Raw genomic sequence first — 19120 nt, 5'->3', positions numbered from 1 at the left:
CAATGGCGACCAAATCCGTCTGAACGCCACATTATATATAAAATATTATAAATACAATACCATTAGTCAGCAGTCCTGTTGTTTTATGTCTATATCCAGATATATCCACACATACGTTTCACCACATTTAAATGATCTCGCCGTGAACCTTGATTTTTCAGATCTGACTCGCGACATATTACAAATTATGTCTTATAGGGGTACCTGTAAAGTGCGAAACGAAATCGAAACGAAACGAAACGAAATCTACCGAAACGAAACGAAATCTACCGAAACGAAACGAAACCTACCGAAACGAAACGAAACCCACCGAAACGAAACGAAACCTATCGAAACGAAACGAAACAGATTGTATAATCGAAATCTTTTAATTATAATAATTAAAAATGGTATCTTAGGCCCTTGTTAAAGTTTACACATATAAATAAAATTCGCCTCCCCTTTGATGTAGGCTTTCGGCTTGACTGATACAAAGTTTTAAAAGTTGGAAAGGGGGGGGGGGGGTAAGCACAAAGTACATAAATACCATGTGCAATTAGCTTCGGATCCATAAATTTCAGAACGGAAGGTTACAGTCTCACAGGTCAGAGGTCTGGGGAAACACACTAAATGAGGGATGGGGTCGTCGGCGTTCGATCAGCTTTTGGACATAAATACATGTTTCAGTATTTTTTGCTCTAAAGACAAATATATGTATACATGTGGATATTGTGTATTTGTATGTAGTATATCAAACGGTGGATTCTGAATATGCCCTCCCGTTCTCTTTGTGATTTCTGCTTAAAATTACCTCGTTCTTAAGCCTTTTTCAGTTTACAAAATGCCGACCTCCTCCTAATATTATTGCATTAAAAAAATTCCGTTTTCCGTCCCGTTTTCAATTCCCCGTCTTAGCAACACCCCAAATGTATAGAGTTTTTCCATTATTGAAAGTATTCGCACCTCAGCAGTTAGAGATAAAATAAGAGGTTAAGAGCTCTTCCTGCTTTCAATTTTCTCAGACACGAGCTTCTTCAAACAATGTATCTATGCACAAAGGCGGATCCAACGTCGGCGATCCCACCCCTCGTATAATGTGTTTCCCCAGGTCTCTGAGACTGTAACCCTCGGTTCTGAAATTTATGGATCCAAAACTAATTGTACATGGTATTTAATCAACTACGGATATGTACTTTGTGCTTACCCCCCCCCCCCTTTTTTCCAACTTTTAAAACTTTGTAACAGTCAAGCCGAAAGCCTACATCAAAGGGGAGGCGAATGTTATATGTGGTAACTTTCACAGGGGCCTAAGATACCATTTTTAATTATTATAATTAAAAGAGTTCGGTTATACAATCTGTTTCGTTTCGTTTCGGTAGGTTTCGTTTCGTTTCGGTAGATTTCGTTTCGTTTCGGTAGATTTCGTTTCGTTTCGTTTCGATTTCGTTTCGCACTTTACAGGTACCCGTCTTATAGATAGGAAAATCATAAGATAGATATGAAGTCAGAGGGAGTCAAATAGAATAGAGACATGCTCTCAATCAAAAAACCAGGTCATAAAGATTAATTTAAATACAGTACAAATAACACGTGGATTTCCCCCAAACTTTTACTCGAAAGTAATTTAGAAATTAATTAGATATATCATTGGAATAAAGATGTTGGGAATTCTTGGTTGGACATTGATATTTCACGTGTTTGATTTCAAGATGGCAGGAATGAAAACGAGGAGATGAAATGTACAACTGAACAAACAGAGCGGTTAATGGAATTATACCAAAATAAGGTCTGACCCGTGTTCTTCCATATCTTCTCCGGATATCCAAATGGTAGAGAGCCGCTAACGTAAATGGGTCGATCCTCTCTCTGTCTCCGCGGCTGGGATAGTTGGGTTATTTTATTGTATATATCATGTTGTTAATTTAAATCGTGTCTACAATCAGTATTTCATATATAATCATGTATCTAATATTGTTTGTAGAATTCATTATTGCGTATAATACTAGCATATTGTTTTGATATGTGTTTAATTCATTATTTTGATTTATATTTGAAGTAGTGCATTGTCCATTATTTGAATGAGCTTGGTAATGCTCTGTACACCACGGTCGTACTGAAATGTAGAATATTAATCATATATTGTTTATTCACCAATCAAGGGTCCTCGGGGGCATATTCAGGTTAACAAGCAATTAATTATAACAACGAAAATAAATGACAATCATTCAGAAGTACTACCGGTAATACTGACAGATTTCACACTTCTGCACTGCACATATCTATAATTATATATGAAATACTGATTGTAGACACGATTTAAATTAACAACATGATAAATTAAATAACCCAACTGCCTCATACATCAGTTTCTGGGACGGCGGATATATTGTAACCTACACTTTGTCTATGCTTACACTCTACTGGTCATAGTGATGTGTCAACGGTAAACGAGTACGATTTAGACGAGTTTGAAACGGAAAATTTGAAAGGGGGAGGGGAGGTAGTAAAAAAAAAGAAGAAGGAACTACTGTATGAATACACATTCTGCATACAGAAAGGTATATTTGATATTCTACAAAATAAGCCGGCATCGGGATCGATCGTCTAATGTGTAAAGGTATCACAATTGTAGTTCCATATATTTGAAAGAATGATTTTCCCCCCTGCGCAATTCTTCTCATTTCCTCTTCTTCTTTTCTCTTAATTTTTGTACCCCTGATTAGGAAATTTTGTGTAATTTTCAGAAATAATCAGCTGTATACAAAGGAACTATTTGATGTTGGTAGCTGAGGCTACTTCCTGGGGTGCACTCAGGCTTTGAGGATAGTCTTGTTTGCAGGTAAATACTTTTGAAAATTCTACGTAGGATGTTGTTTTTGCGGTTTCGGCAGACGAGACGGGTAACAATGAGCATTTCCGAGAGCGTTATTTGGCATCAGCGCGTTATTTGGCATCAATTTTAACAAGTGATAAATTACAACTTTCTCTAACGATTCATTCCAAACATGTTATGATATCCTTCCTTAGAGATCAAGCGCAGGGGGGGGGGGGGGGGGGGAGGGGGGGGGGGTCGGGGGGTCACAATTTGTAATTTTTGCCATTACGCATTGTTACGCCAAGACTATGGAAAGATTTGATGTGCAAAAATAATTTTCAAAATTGAGCAATTAAGCCGGTATGGGGTTATTTGAGTTTTTTAGTTGAATACACAAAAACCATGACCATGCCAAGAAATCCCGTCCGGTCTTGAATTCGTTGGCTTCAATAGGACCACATTACATGCTGATTAATAGTAGCCCTCGCTTATCTCTTAATTGCGGTCACTGATTTATAACGGTTTTTCTACACCGGAGTTCTTGGCATGATGGTGCGTAAAATATATGTTCTCAGTATAGCATTTAATTTTAAATTGTCTATCAATATAGATATCTTATGTATATTGAAAAAAAAAAAAAAACACAACAAAGTAAGGGGATTTAGGCCTATGATTTAACATTGTATCTACCGGATTGTGGAAAGACGACAGCATAAATAAGCCGTAGCTGGTAATTTTTGATTTTCGATAAATATACAATATTGAAAGATCAAAAGGAAAGTAGCCGAAGACGGGTATTTCCGATTGTCTATAAATAAAATTCACAAAGTCCGAGGAATGATGTGATATATACTGGTTGTGAACATGACATTGTACTGTGTCAATTAACGTTAAAGAATCGTTACAGGATGGACCACATGCCCCGTGTATCAGAAGTCCTGTATGTGGGTATGTGTCGTAAGATAGGGACACCGACAGAAGTGACCTTCAGAAGAGATATACAGGACACGGGGGAAATGATACAGAAACCTTCACAGTTATATAAAGGTGTGACACAGATGCTGAGTGGTAGTCGTAGGGAGGGATTCAGGTTTAAATCATCTGACTTTGATTACATGTTTTGGCTCCCTGATCATAAGGTGATATGTGAGCTGTCTCAGTCCACGCTTTATCATCCACCCAGACATACACTTATCTATATGGAGACCTCTGATACTCCCCCGGGATTCGCCAGATTACAACTACTCACACCGTCAAATCAAGAAATTGTCATGTCCTCGCTACTGGAGAGAAACTATACTGAATACATTTCAAGTTCATTACTCCGGATGAGGTTCCATCAATCATTGAGTAGATTGAATCCATCCAGTGAAGGTGAGAACCTGCACGGTCCTTGTCACAACTATACTTTTCTATCTATAGAGAATGATATCGCGTTGTGTTTCCATTCCGGTCATTGGCCATTACCAGCCCTTCCCTGGGTTGATAGATGTTTGATTCGCGCATGGCCATCGCGCAGTGTACTGCAATCAATTATCAATGAAGGATTTCATCTTGTTCCGATCGCAAACAGACAGACAAATGAAGACTCAGACTTAGAGTGGAGAATTTCTTTTTCACAAGCGGAACAAAAACTAGTGTACTCTATGAACCATTGCCAGTTTCTCTGTTTCGGAATTATGAAAATTATTCTGAAGGAAGTGATTTCTGACGAATTACTGTGTTCATATCATATGAAAACAATATTATTTTGGAGAATTCAAGAGAGCTCTTCAACTTCATGGTTACCATCAACATTACTACAACATGTGTGGTTTTGTTTCAAATCCTTGATGCAGTGTGTATATACCGGATACCTTCCAAATTTCTTTATTCCGGAAAACAACATGTTTGCAGGAAAAGTTGTCGGGACGCAACAAATATTCCTGTATCAAGAGTTAGAAAGATTTTACGAAATAGGCATTGCCTTGCTGTTACATAGTCCCACTCTCAGAGAGATTCTGATCCCGGCCGTCTCCGATCCATACTTTGTAATGCCGACAGAGGAAAGCTACCTCAAGTCAGAAATAGATATCGATATTGCTTTTGATGGTGAAAGTTTTAGTTATACAAGTGTGGTCGTTGTATCGGATTTCCTTTCAAACATGATGCATTTAAATGTAATAGATCAGTTATTCTCAACCTGTCAGAATGTTGTATATCATGATATGTTGATACGTGTGCTTGAATCAACTTCCATGTCACTTAAAGCACAGTGTTTGTTTGTGTCTAAGAAAAAGAGACACAGCAATGAGAGGTCAATAATTCACATGTTAGATCTAGTTTCAAAGTTAGGTTGTGTATCTGATGGTTTATATTTAGCGTTATACTTGTACGATACCGGTAGATATCAAACAGCGCTAACTGTCACAGATAGAGTGAACCAGAGACTCTCACAGCCTCATATCATGTATAGAAGTGTAGACAGACAGAGATACAGTGAAGTGGTAGGTGGTCAGTCTATCTTAACTAAATATAGGAAGGCTTGGGCAAGAAATGTTACGTTCGAAAATGAGTTTACCTTTATTGAAGAATTAAGGTTGGAACAAGAAGTCAGTAAAATGAACGGAATGCCAAATTTACATTTACCTCCCTTTGTGATCGTGCACATGTTATCTGTGCTATGTCACTACATACTAGGTAACATGTCACAATATCTACAGGCACTGACAGACCTACACACGCTACTGCTCTATGATGATGGGAGATACGTAGAGTTAGAGAATAGAGACCTGTCCTGGCAGATACTGGGGATCTGTCAACATGTTGTGGGGGACTTGCACGGGGCGTTACAGTCTTATCAAGAGTCACTTAGACAGATACCGCGCCACAAAATACAGATAGCCACGGAAACTAGAATTGATTTGGTCAAATCACAATTAAGGGTGCATACTACTGGTGTAATTACGTAGAACATTTATAACGAGTGTAAAACACATCAAACACGTTTCAGCACAATATCTTTTAATTTACTTGCACGTACCGTATTAGCGGATTGTTTTTAGAGAGACACAAATTTAACGATGTTTCCCCCTTAAAAATGGGTATACATATTAAGCGAGAACTAATTTTAGTGACTTTATAATTACAGGAAAGGTAATTATTGCTTCCGATAAGGAATAAATTGTTTACGATACTATAATTCAGCGGCCTCATCGCTCTCGCTGATAACGCCAAAATTAAATCATCGCTAAAAATTCTGCTTATACGGTATTTTATATAGATTAAGTGTGTACAAGGTAGGGATTGTATTATGAATAGTGAAATTTCAGATTTTCAGTACGTAGTTTTGTTTGTATCTCGTCCCACATTTAATGATGTAGACCTCGGATTCTGTTGCTGTAGGAAAATCGCGTGTGATACCGGACAATGTCGTACCTTATGACTTACAGATCTATATAAATTATGTGTCCAGGGGTCCGTGTTTGCCCAACTATCTATTTTGTATTACTTAAAGGAGTACGTTGTATGAGATTGATCACTGTTTATTATCTTCACCTTTCATATATATATATATATATATATATATATATATATATATATATAATCATACCTTTAATTTTCTTTCTACATATGTACTTCCTGTTTCCCTCCCACTGCTCAATCAGATAAACACACAGTTTTGAATGTGTTTTTATGTATATAGATATGACATAATTTACACGAATAAAGGAATTTTCTTTGAATTTACTATTAGTTATCTGTGTTCTAGGGTTTAATTTCCGATATTTTGAAAATAAGAAATTAACGAATTAAATGTGATTTTTTCCCTCTACGAGGCCTCCAAAATGGAGAATTGTGCACGATATGTGCTATTTTACGTGTGGTTTTTGACACCTTTAATATACAAGTCTTTAAGATAAACGTCATGAAAAAGGGCTTTCAAAGATATTTATTGAAAACATTACTTTCAAATCATTTGAGTTTGGTCATTTTTGAAATAGAATATTTTATTTTGTTTTCAAAATATGTTCAAACGGATTTATGTTTCCTCATGCTGCACAAACTCACCGCAGCTCCGTTTTTGCTGAGTTTAGATCAATAACATCAACACCACTGTGGAGATGAAATATGTCATTTATTCAAATGACGCAAATAAGGAAAAATATATACATAATATAATAAGGGGATCAGACCAAAAACTATTCACACAATACATAATGACATATCAATCGGCTGATCCCCTAAATTTACGGAAGAACAATATATGCAAAAATTATAAAATTGATTTGGTCTACAGCAAAAAGATGGCACATCAAAAGTACAAAGGCCACCAAAATGTGAGCGGCCAAACAGAATTTGGCACTCACATTGTGCCATCCAAGGTGAGGTTGTGCACAGAATATTCAATACTTCTCTGGTTTATGTTATATGAATAAAGAAAATAAACTGAATAACTGTTCACCATATTTAACTGTACCAGCAGTTAAACACTGACCTGGCAATCTGCTTAGCGTTCATAACTGTATACTGTAAATATGCAAGGTGAAGATAACGAACAGTGATCAATCTCATAACTCCTACAAGCAATACAAAATAGATAGTTGGGCAAACACGGACCCCTGGACACACCAGAGGTGGGATCAGGTGCCTAGGAGGAGTAAGCATCCCCTGTTGACCAGTCACACCCGCCGTGAGCCCCATATCCTGATCAGGTAAACGGAGTTATCCGCAGTCAAAATCAGTGTGCCAAGAACGGCTTAACAATCGGTATGAAACACGTCAGACAGCATTTGACCCTATGCGAGATTGTATTGACGAACTAGATCGTTATAACGACCATATAATTTGCGAAATGCTGACTTCAATCGAGACTGTTGAAATCCCTGTACCATCAACTTGTTTGTCAGTACCTTACCTCGATTTAAAAACTGACTATACGCAAAACAAGCTCTTGCATATCGAATCAGTTGAGATATATAAACACCATATGCAGGTGATAATGGAATATTGCTACATAAATGTGGGAAGTTGACGATGGAGAATATATGACTATGATATACATATAAAAATTATCCGGTAGATGGAACCAGCAGGCAGTCATTATCTTTAATTATCTAACCAGAATGACTTGACAAGTAAAATGTATCTAGCTTGTCTTAACAAAAATCAAAAGACTACAGAAATAAACAAACAAAAAACAACTAAATTATGGCAACAATAAAGCAACCTGTATTGCACAATTTGTTACAAATATATACATACTATAAACAAGCATATACTGAGAGCAAGAGACACACCCTTTTTTAACTACCTGTGCCAATCTTAAATGTAATTTAAGCAGCAGTTAAACACTGACCTGCATCCTAATCAATAGCAGCAGTTAAACACTGACCTGCATCCTAAATCTATAGCAACAGTTAAACACTGACCTGCAGCGGATTAGGATGAAATAGGAAAGGGGAGGGGTGGGGTATCTATTCCTTATTACAACTGGAAAGACTTAATCCTAATATATCTATGCAAAACATTTGAGTTCCATCTGCCTAAATGTTGAATGAAACTCTCTGAATAGCCTAATTGTGCTGCATGTGTTGTTGCACCTATTCGAAAACTGTGTCCTTTATATCGTTTTGGATCAAGACCTGCGAAAGCAATTGCTTTTGAAAGTTCATTACTGACATAAGAATAAGTGACTGGAGTGCCATTGATAAACTGGAAAAGGGGGCCTGAAGCATGGGGAAATATTGCTTTATACCTATGAAGATAATGCACTGGACAAAACTGAAAATTAGGACTGGCTTGAATAGATATAGTGATGGGTTCATTTTTCTTTTGTGATTTATGATGTCTAAGAACAATTTGAAGAGTTGAAGGATTGCACTCATCTCCAGAGAAAGTAATGTCCTGTACTTGAACTATTTTATCCTTATCAGCTAGGGTTTTTGACATAATTTCCCCTAAGCGTAAAAAAGCATTAAAACATAAAAGAAAAAGAGCTTGCAAAAGGACCCGATTTAACGCTTGTGGAACAGTAAAGACTATTGCAGCCAAGATTTTGTGCATTATGTTTTTTGTTATTGGTAATCTCGCATCCTGAGAGGGTAGTAGCTTGTGACAACCTTTCAGTAATTTGCGAACAATAAAAGTTTGAGTTGGATCAGGCATATTTACAATTTTGTGTACATAACTTAATGCTGATATATGTGAAACAATGCTACTAGAACTGTACTGTTTTTCAAATAGAAACCCAATAAAGTTACAAATGTCTATGGTTAGTAATGGTAGAGACGCTGGATCATTTCTGTAAGTGAGGAAAATTTGCCAAGAATTTCTATATGAAGAGCGTGCAGAGGGGGATAGAGCTGCCACCAGGATCGAACGAGTGGTTGAGGTCAAAGCTGTAATAGCTGTGGAGGAATGACCGTTGCTTGTTGTTCTAAGAATGGCGCTACCTCCCTCACATTCTGAAATTGCAAACGAAACAACCTGTCAGCCACCACATTGTATTTGCCCGGAATATGCTTAGCCTTAAAAAAGATATTATTTGATAGACACACCAATACCAAACGACGAAGAAGATGCATAAGATGTTTTTCTTTACTGGATTGTTTATTTATCACCTCCACCACTGCCATATTGTCTGACATAAAAAGAATTTTCCTATTTGCCATTTCTGTTCCCCAGATTTCAAGAGCTAATACAATGGGAAACAACTCTTTCACTGCAATTTGCATGGGTAAAAGAGACTCAGTCCATTCAGCTGCAAACCATTTAGATCCGAACACAGCAGCAAACCCTAACAAACCAGATGCATCCGTAAATAACGGGTGATATCTGAAGATTCCCATTCCACTGGGAAAAGAACTGATTTTCCATTCAAGTTCTCTAGGAAATGTAAACACATTGTTAAATCTGCTCTGACTTCTTTATTAAAACGGATCAGATAATGGGGTTTCAAAATTCCTATTTTTAAATCGATCAAACGGCGTAAAAAAGCCCTACCAGGAACTACTACCAAACACGCTAAATTTAAAACTCCAATTAATGATTGGAGTTCTCGTAATGCAACTTTCTTTCTACTTCTAAATTGACGCACTAAATTTCTACATTTTTTCAGTTTATCTAGTGGAAGGCGACTCACCATATCGATGGAATCTACTTCAATACCATACATAGTAATGCATGTCACTGGCCAGAAGGTTTTTTCCCTATTCATTGGAATGTTAATTCTGCCACACAAGGCCAAAAAGTTCTCCAAATCATTTTTGCATTTTTCCGAGTTGGGGGGTCCGATGAAAAAGAAATCATCCAAAATATGAGACATGCCCGCAGCCTTCAGTTTGTTCAACATTACCCATTGAAGAGCTGTACTTAACTGCTCAAATATTTGACAAGCGCTGCTAGCCCCCATAGGCAAACACCGTTCATAATAAAATTGACCTTGCCATGTAAATCCCAAAAGGTGATAATCATCAGGGCTCACTGGTATAATACGAAAAGTATCCTTAATATCAGATTTAGCCATAAGACAACCTTTCCCAAACTGACGTACAAGTGAAACTACAGTGTCAACTGAATCATAATGAACTTCCGAAAATTCTTTAGGAATGTTTGAATTTACTGAATCCTGGGCTGGAAAAGAAAGATCATGAATGATCCGAAATTTGTTTGGTTCAGATTTAGGAACCACCCCTAGAGGAGAAGTCTTAAAATGTGTTAATGGCGGATGCGGAAATGGGCCTAAAATTCTTTGTCTATTTAAACCCGAATTATTGTAGTCTTCAACAATTTCTGGGTGTTCACGGGTTGATTTGTGATTGTGAGGAAGGTGAATGGAAGGAGTTTTTACACATCCTAAACGAAAACCAGATGTGAAGCCTGAAACTAGAAAATTTAATTTTTCTTTGTCATAACCTTGTAATTCATTTTTGAGACTTACTGGGTTTACTGGTGTTGGAAGGGCCATTGTCAGTTCTGATTGAGGAGGTGGAGTTAGACCGTATGCTTGTGCACTGTAATCGTGGGTGGGGACCGTTACAGTCTTGGCAGGTATGGGAAAATTTACATGGGTGGGATATACACTTTTGCCCTTTGTTATATGCAAAGCAATATCTGGGACGAAAGGGCTGACGTTTTCCAAAACTCCCTTGCGATTTGTTTGAATACCTAATCCCCATAGATGCTGCCTTTAACCTTAATTCTGTTACTACTCTTTCCCATGGTAATAAAGATGTCTCTCTTATTCTCCTAAATGACTCATCATAATTCCTTCAAGCTTGATCACCATGGAGCTTGCTTATTTCACGAATTTGATACATGTATTTTAACAGATTGCTTGCCTCTTGAGGGAATTTTTGCAAGTATATGCTGATAAATATCAGAAAAGCATCTGTCCACTGATGGATTGTAATTGGGTTTTTATTTGTTGATGCTTGTTGAAGTTCAATTTTACCAGATTTTACCATAATGGAAAGGGGCTCTTCAGTTGAGTTGGGTAAAAGAAATTTCAAGTCAACAAATTCATTATTCCAAATTTTGAGCTTTAGCTTAGCCGAAACAATAGCCCCAAGAGGCACACTATCTGTTAATTGTATTTGTGAATTGTTATCAGAATTTCTGCCTGCTGGCTCACCTGTGAACACATTGTCCAGAAGGGCTCCAAGTGCAGAAGCTGGGACCATGGCACTAGCTTGTAGAGTACCCTCAGTAGAAATTGAATTTGTTGCAGGGTTCAGTAGCCCACTGGTGGATTCTGGCTTTGTGCCAAGATTGGTAGGTGCTGTTGCTTCCTCTTGGCTTACAAGGTTTGCCTCAGCAAGTCCAGTCTCACTGGCTGGCACTTTTTGTTATTCGAGAATGTGTTTTGCCAGTAAAGCATAGTCAATGTTCGGCATTACACTCTGTGTCACAGTGTCTTGCTCTTGATGGGTTGTTTGTTTTCGCCTTTTCCTTGCGTTCATGGCAACAGAGGAGTTGTACTGCTCTCCCACCGAGGAATCACCTTTCTTATTTCTTTTCTTTGGTGGCATTGTTCCTGAGGAAAAGATAATAAGAAATAACATCGACTGTACCAAATTAGGAAAATTTTCACAACAATGCAGGCTAGAAGACTGTCAAATACCAAGAACCAGAAAAAATTTGTAAATTCTACATATAGATAAAATGGTCATTTCAAGAGATGACACAATACTGACAGTTTTATGAGAAAATTCTGACTTACATGTACATGTATACATGTACATTAAAACAAAAACAGAGTACATCCCACAAAATGTTCCAGTGACAAATAGCTCTGCCTACTATATATGTTGAAATTATCCAAGTATCTATAAGAAAACTTTGACCAAATTCCATGTACATGGCAATAACAGAGCACCTTGACTCCTTAATAAAAAACATGTTCAAATTAGACCAAAATTTAGGTTAATTGTCTCCAACCAAACTGGGTAACTCTGACCCACACCAACACGTAAGTAACAGAATAACTCTGACTCCTAATTACATGTTGCAATTCTAACAAATGGAGGGTAACTCCGACCCATACAAACATGTAAATAACAGAGTAACTTTGACTCCTAATTACATGTTGAAACATGCAAATAACAGAGTAACTCTGACTCCTAATTACATGTTGCAAATCTAACAACAAGGATAACTCTGATCCCCAAATACTGGGTAAATCTGACCCACACAAACATGTAAAATACCAGAGTAACTCCAAAGCCTAATACATCTTGAAACATGTAAATACCAGAGTAGCTCAGACTCCTAATACATGTTGAAACTCACAAACTAAGAGGGTAACTCTGATCCCCAAATTAACTCTGACCTACCACACATGTAAATAACAAAGTACTTATGACTCCCAATACATTCCAATCAATCATTCATTGGATAAACTGATTAACACAGACCTATCTTATAAGGCAACATTAAATGCCTTACTTTACATATCAGATGTATACATAGGGCCATAACAACATACTTTGACTAATAGATATTCTATTATCTGTTTTGCTTATGTGTAGAATCAAGTGTTTGTTTCCTTCATAGCTACTCTGAAAAATATGTCTGTACATCTCTATAAATTGCTTTAATGAGTACAGTATGAATTTCAATGTAATAGTGTATATTTGCACTACCAAAGTGAAATTAAAATTGTCTAGATGTCCAAAATTTTGAACAAATGCAAGGCAAACATATCATGGTTATAGATTATACTGGCCTTATAAGTTTTGAAAGCAGTATCACCGCATTCCTGATACTGCGGCGATATTTTCTCATGGGCTGATCCTCGTCGGGGGTACAGAGCAAATGGACACCATCTGGGCCGAGATAATGCAGGTCATTTCAAAACCCTCTATGACTCCAGTAATGGATACTACACAGGGGGTCACTTAGCTGTTTCAAATGTTGATTCGTCTCTATCACCGTGATATTGAAGTATCTACATGACGCAAATTGCATGCGGCGAATCAACTGGCCAATGATGACTAATCTGACCCCGACTCCATCACAAAGATATTGCGCGATTGAAATTATATCCTCAGCTAATTTCTTACTGTTCGTAGTTGCAGCAATATCATTCTCGCCGATTTGCAAAAACACAATATCAGGGACAATGTCAAAACATAGAAGTTCAGAGCGCGAATCACATCTCCTCGATTTCAGTCCTCCTTTGCCTCTGAAAGTGATATTGAATGCACATGGATCCAAATCCAAATTTCCAGTCCCTGTCCGAGCACAATACTCCTTGAGTCTTCGGATATAAGAATGTCCTACCACACACACGTCTATTGCGTTCATTGTTGTACCTAATCTCAGCGAGATTCGTCGAGGCTGGATATTTGGACTGACGCCTCTTCCGAATCTCAGACCAGTGTCACATAAAGTGATTCGGGAAATCTTGCCTGAACTTCGGCCGCTTGTTGCGATTAAAATGGGTTAAATTGAATTTCTTGTCCGCTTCAACTTTTCGCCTTAGACATCCTATTAACTCCCTATCACAATGAAACATGCATTTCTTACCTTTACAAGGTGCAAATCCCACAGTAATTCAAGTTGGCTATTTTCGAAGCCATTGCGAACGGCCACCATTTCATATTTTACCTTCTCAACACTGAAGAGTTCCGATAGTTTAGGACGCCTTCAAATAGATTGATTAAATATTACACAGTTTTCTTTTTATTACTTTTAATTTTTATGCTTAAATGCTTTGTACAAAGTAATTGTCAACCAGTAAGTTCTGTATTTTCAATCATAGTACAAATTGTCATGAAGTAGTATATCGGAACTCTCCAGTGTTGAGAAGGTAAAATATGAAATGGTGGCCGTTTGCAATGGCTTCGAAAATAGCCAACTTGAATTACTGTGGGATTTACACCTTGTAAAGGTAAGAAATGCATGTTTCATTGTGATAGGGAGTTAATAGGATGTCTAAGGCGAAAAGTTGAAGCGGACAAGAAGTTTAATTTAACCCATTTTAATCACAACAAGCGGTCGAAGTTCAGGCAAGATTTCCCGAATCACTTTATGTGACACTGGTCTGAGATTCGGAAGAGGCGTCAGTCCAAATATTCAGCCTCGACGAATCTCGCTGAGATTAAGTTGTACCCCGACCGGAACCAGCTCAAAATGATAGTCGATCATATTCACTAAAACCCACAATAATGCGTTGCAAAGCACTTACAATGATTATGACGCCGATTTTCCAGAAATCGTTTAAGTTCAATTTGTTTTATTCAATTACTGTGCCAAATTTTTTTAGGCTATCAATAGCTTCGATGAAGCGAGAATGACCCAAGGCTGACTGGTCAGTTACCGACAGCATCAGAACACGTGACAACGATAATAAATTTTGATTGGCTGTTATCAGACAATGGGGTAAGATTTGGCCATGGAAAATTTCGGAATTGCGTAACAAGTCTGCCGCAACTGCAGAACTGGGAAAAATTACATAATAATGCACCTGACACCTGCAAGACCTGAGAGAAGACCAGTAACATTACATATAAAGAAAAATCAAACAATACAAAAAGTATATTAACTTACTAACATTTACATGCAAAAAAAAAAAAAACAGCATTCAACACATAAATGCAATTATTTACATAATTGTTGTTGCCTGTATACTGCGAAATATGAAGTGACAGGGAAGTGTCCGCCGCCATTTCTAGCTCTTGTACAACATCAATATCGTAAGTTTATACGATGAGCGCGCTACACTTTGTAAACTAGAGCAAATGTTATCTAACAAAATACACTTTTTCAAATCTCTCGCTTTACCTAATAAAAAACTTTTGAAATCTTATCTGGAGAAGCCCTAACCTCAAAGATAAAGAAGGAGCCTCAGAAAATGGCATGTCACGGGCGGCCAGTTGTCCGGTTGTTATTCAATTCATCGATTATACAGCGACCAGTTTTGTCGTTTGATTATCTATAAAGTCATGTAAAACATTTCTTTGTTTATCGGATACACTAACACTTAATGTTTTAAGAAATAAAAAACCAAATATGCACGCTAAAACTCGTGACCCCTCGTAAAATCCCGATGTTTTGATCATGACTCAAGCTCAAGCCTAGAGTACGTCCGAAAGGCTAAAATAACAAGTCTTCATAAAGATACAAATGTCTTTCTAATTCTTTTTTTTTTTAATCCAAATCGAATTAACACAGACGTTTGTCATTTAAAATAATGACGTTGATTTGGGAAGTTAGCGACACGGTCAAAATGGCTGTAATAAGTGAAATTGCAGACGGTTTTGAAATTTTCCGTCACTTGGAGGTATCACGGACTTCAGTTTATGAATTGGGGTAAATAAAATCATTTTAGAAATGATATATAATGCTATACATTTTATGTAATAGCTTGTTGCCATGCTCAAACATTCTTTTTAGTCGTTTAGTGCCAAGACCCAGCTAAAAGTCGACCATAAGATAATAGGCATTTTTCCAAATTCATTTCTGCATATCTGCACACAAGTATTGTGCGAAAATATATTAGAGAGATTTTTATATTACGTTTTTGAGACGTCAAGAAATCCGCGATAGAAAGTCTAAACGCTGTGCAAATTTTAATGCGCCGTAAATCGAAGGTTTTCATGAGGGGTGGATCTGTAGCTCTCTAGTCTGTCTCAATATCTTTCCATAGAGTTACAGTTCTGGATTTACAGTGTACTATGCAAGGTGAAGATAACGAACAGTGATCAATCTCATAACTCCTACAAGCAATACAAAATAGATAGTTGGGCAAACACGGACCCCTGGACACACCAGAGGTGGGATCAGGTGCCTAGGAGGAGTAAGCATCCCCTGTTGACCGGTCACACCCGCCGTGAGTACCATATCCTGATCAGGTAAATGGAGTTATCCGCAGTCAAAATCAGTGTGCCAAGAACGGCTTAACAATCGGTATGAAACACGTCAGACAGCATTTGACCCAATGCGAGGTTATATTGACGAACTAGATCGTTATAACGACCATAGAATTTGCGAAATGCTGACTTCAATCGAGACTGTTGAAATCCCTGTACCATCAACTTGTTTGTCAGTAGCTTACCTCGATTTAAAAACTTACTATACCCAGAACAAGCTCTTGCATATCGAATCAGTTGAGATATATAAACACCATATGCAGGTGATAATGGAATATTGCTACATAAATGTGGGAAGTTGACGATGGAGAAGCTGAAATCATTCCGTATGTCATACAGTTGAGTTGTCAGTTTGCCGTTAATGTCTACTTTCAATAAAATATCTAAGTATGAAGCAGAAGTGGACGACTCTGTGGTGTCCTTTATTTCGAGCTCACAGGGATATATCAAATCGACATATGAATGAAAGCTATCATTGTTAATAGACAAAACGTCATCGATATATCTAAAAGTCGAATTGAAGGTCACAGCGAGAGATTTTTTCTTCTCACGTAGAAGTTTTTGAATAAATTCTGCTTCATATGAATATAAAAACAGGTCAGCTAACAAAGGAGCACAATTCGTGCCCATGGGAATTCCAACAGACTGTTGGAAGACCTGATCACCAAAGACCACGAATATATTGTCAATGAGGAACTCTAGCATATTACTTTGATTTTTTTCCCAAGAGTGTAGTGTTTATAGCCTCGTATCTACATTTTCGTAAATTAGCATTTTTCATTATGGACCTAAACATTGAGTTTATTTTTATTATCGGTTCTTGTATTATATAGTAAAATAGAGGCATTCAAAATATTACATGTAGGCGTTTCGGCAAACAAATATCCATTCATAGGATTTCCTGATATTAGAATTCAATCGAGTAAATGGCAGATTGAATAGAGTCTAGATCTATGCTTCTAGTTGTAAAGTTAGTCTCGCCACAGTTGTAATCAGATGTAATTAGCTGATCTGAAATCCAGAGAACGTAGTTCGGCCATTACTACCATCACTGCGTATTGAACCTTGACCGTCGCAAGATCCAATGACAATCTGTATTTTGTCTCCCTCTTTCACACTCAACAAAACAAAGCCAGTGCCAGCACCTAAATCATACTTTGTTTCAGTATCAGCAACTACCCATCCTTTTGCAATACCGTTTGGTTTTAATATCCCGGTCATTTCGCCATAATCCCCAGAGGAACAAGCAACATGGGTACCAGCTGCAAGCAAGGTCCACGTGAACGCATATAAACCGGAAGATGGAGCAGTGAATATTCCGGTTGTGCTCTCGAATCCGTTTCCAAAGTTTGTCTCTACTGAATCAAAGATGAGTGGTTGACCTGCTGGAGGGGATTTGAAATTTTTAGAAAAATAGGCACAAAAGGCTGTAGGTGTTCTCTTGTTCGTATATTGCGGGTTCTGTGTGCAGTCTGAAAACGGGAAATTATATTTACTGTTCAATGATTTACAATTTCCTGAAGAAAAATAATAATAAACGTTGTACAGTGTAATGTGGAATTGTCTTATCAGTGAATAATACAATGAATTAAGAATCGCATTTTGTTCCATTGCGATATTTGCTTCAGGGTAATGTTTTAAGAATATCTAACTTCATTAAAAAGTAATGATTTAAAGTTTACAAATCAATTTTGTTTGCGAAATAAGAAGTTTTATAACATTTTTATTAATTAAGATATCAATGTTACTTACTCTAGTCACGACTTTTGATGAAACGTTGCCAACTTCCATCCTAAGATCCAAGTTTTCCGTTTTCAGACGGTCGACCTCGTTTTTCAAAGTCTGAACATCATTCATAACTTGTACAACATTTTGCACGAGTTGCACTTTTTGAGCCAATTCTTGGTTCAAAAGGACTTTTTTAAGTAATCTATTTTGTTACTACTTGTATGTAAATCCGTGATGTTTTTTATAACGATATCTGCCTTTCCATGCCATTGTACACTCATGGCTAGCGTTGTTGCAAACACGGATACAAGCAACAAATAAAAGAAAAGCATGGTCTTCTTTTCTACGTAAACACTCTTTGACTCAGTTCAACCCCGCTTACATCACTATATATATATATGCGATTGTATTTCTAAATGACGTAACTATCGTTTTGTTTTTCTTTAAAAATGCATCCGAAGTTGTAAGCACCCTAGCCTTGCAATCCTGTATGATGCGTGTTCAAGCCCTCAACCGATAACCTTTATCCTCTGCAAATGCTTTGAAAGTTAGTTTCTACACTGGATTAGATTGTTTTTCTGCATTTTCCCTTTTATCTATTGTTAAGAGAGCACAAAATAAGATAAGTGTTATTGTTGATGCAAGAATGGAAAAAAAAAAAAAAGAGGCTGTATAGTAATAATGTTCGAGATAATTTTCCGTATTTTAACTTTTTTGTATTAACTGAATACAAATAGGAGATTAAAAAATCCAACACGATTTTGTTCGGTTTTGACATTTGTGTGAACTCTTCGTGCCTTAAAATATCAAAAGAGCTGAATACATACTGCACAGGTATTTCATTTGACAAAATCAAACCTTTGTGCATGATGGACGGAAATAAATGCTTGGAAAACAAACTGTTTAGGTGAAAAAGTATTTTTTTAAAAATCCAAATGAAGTCTTATCTATTGATGATAAGTTGATCTTTCTTGAACACGAAAGAAGTTTTGTGTACGAAAGTTTCGTAGCTGAAAAAGTTTTTTGAGTCAGCTCACCAAGCGAGGTGCTCCTTGCAGTCAGCAGCGTCTTCTAAAACCGGATTTGAGCGGCTTACAAACTTTCCTGTTTATTCTTACATCGAGAGCAACAAATAAATCCCGCGCATAAAGATCTTCAAAGATTTGATTTTCTTTTTTTGAACAGCTTCATTGTTTTGAACACATACCATATGTTGACATTTTTATAACAATGTAATTTAAAT

At 37.1% G+C, this 19120-nt stretch overlaps 2 protein-coding genes across 2 annotated transcripts; one reads left to right on the top strand and one right to left on the bottom strand.

Annotated features, from left to right (window-relative positions):
* Positions 1 to 3617: 3617 nt before the first annotated feature.
* Positions 3618 to 6519, top strand: LOC125676652 (uncharacterized). Its single transcript, XM_048914483.2, has one exon. The coding sequence runs from the start codon at positions 3703 to 3705 to the stop codon at positions 5743 to 5745; it is 2043 nt and encodes a 680-aa protein (XP_048770440.2). The 5' UTR covers positions 3618 to 3702; the 3' UTR covers positions 5746 to 6519.
* Positions 6520 to 6725: 206 nt separating this feature from the next.
* LOC125677195 (integrase/recombinase xerD homolog) lies at positions 6726 to 18236 on the bottom strand. The gene is made up of 5 exons (XM_048915188.2): positions 17902 to 18236; positions 14390 to 17621; positions 13002 to 13590; positions 11409 to 11810; positions 6726 to 9240 (listed from the first exon to the last, which is right to left on the bottom strand). The coding sequence occupies exons 4-5, from the start codon at positions 11455 to 11457 to the stop codon at positions 8261 to 8263; spliced, it is 1029 nt and encodes a 342-aa protein (XP_048771145.2). The 5' UTR covers positions 11458 to 11810; positions 13002 to 13590; positions 14390 to 17621; positions 17902 to 18236; the 3' UTR covers positions 6726 to 8260.
* Positions 18237 to 19120: the final 884 nt, after the last annotated feature.

Source organism: Ostrea edulis, chromosome 3 (assembly GCF_947568905.1).
Source record: "Ostrea edulis chromosome 3, xbOstEdul1.1, whole genome shotgun sequence".
Classification (NCBI taxonomy): Eukaryota; Metazoa; Mollusca; class Bivalvia; order Ostreida; family Ostreidae; genus Ostrea; species Ostrea edulis.
The sequence above is the reverse complement of the archived record's forward strand: the minus strand, read 5'-3'. Positions and strand labels throughout refer to the sequence as shown.

Excerpts from the sequence above, each read along its gene's own strand:
- LOC125676652 (XM_048914483.2), top strand. The coding sequence starts at position 3,703 with ATGGACCACATGCCCCGTGTATCAGAAGTCCTGTATGTGGGTATGTGT.
- LOC125677195 (XM_048915188.2), bottom strand. The coding sequence starts at position 11,457 with ATGGTCCCAGCTTCTGCACTTGGAGCCCTTCTGGACAATGTGTTCACA. Across the intron at positions 9,241-11,408 it reads TCTGGACAATGTGTTCACAG|AATGTGAGGGAGGTAGCGCC; the intron begins GTGAGCCAGCAG and ends TTGCAATTTCAG.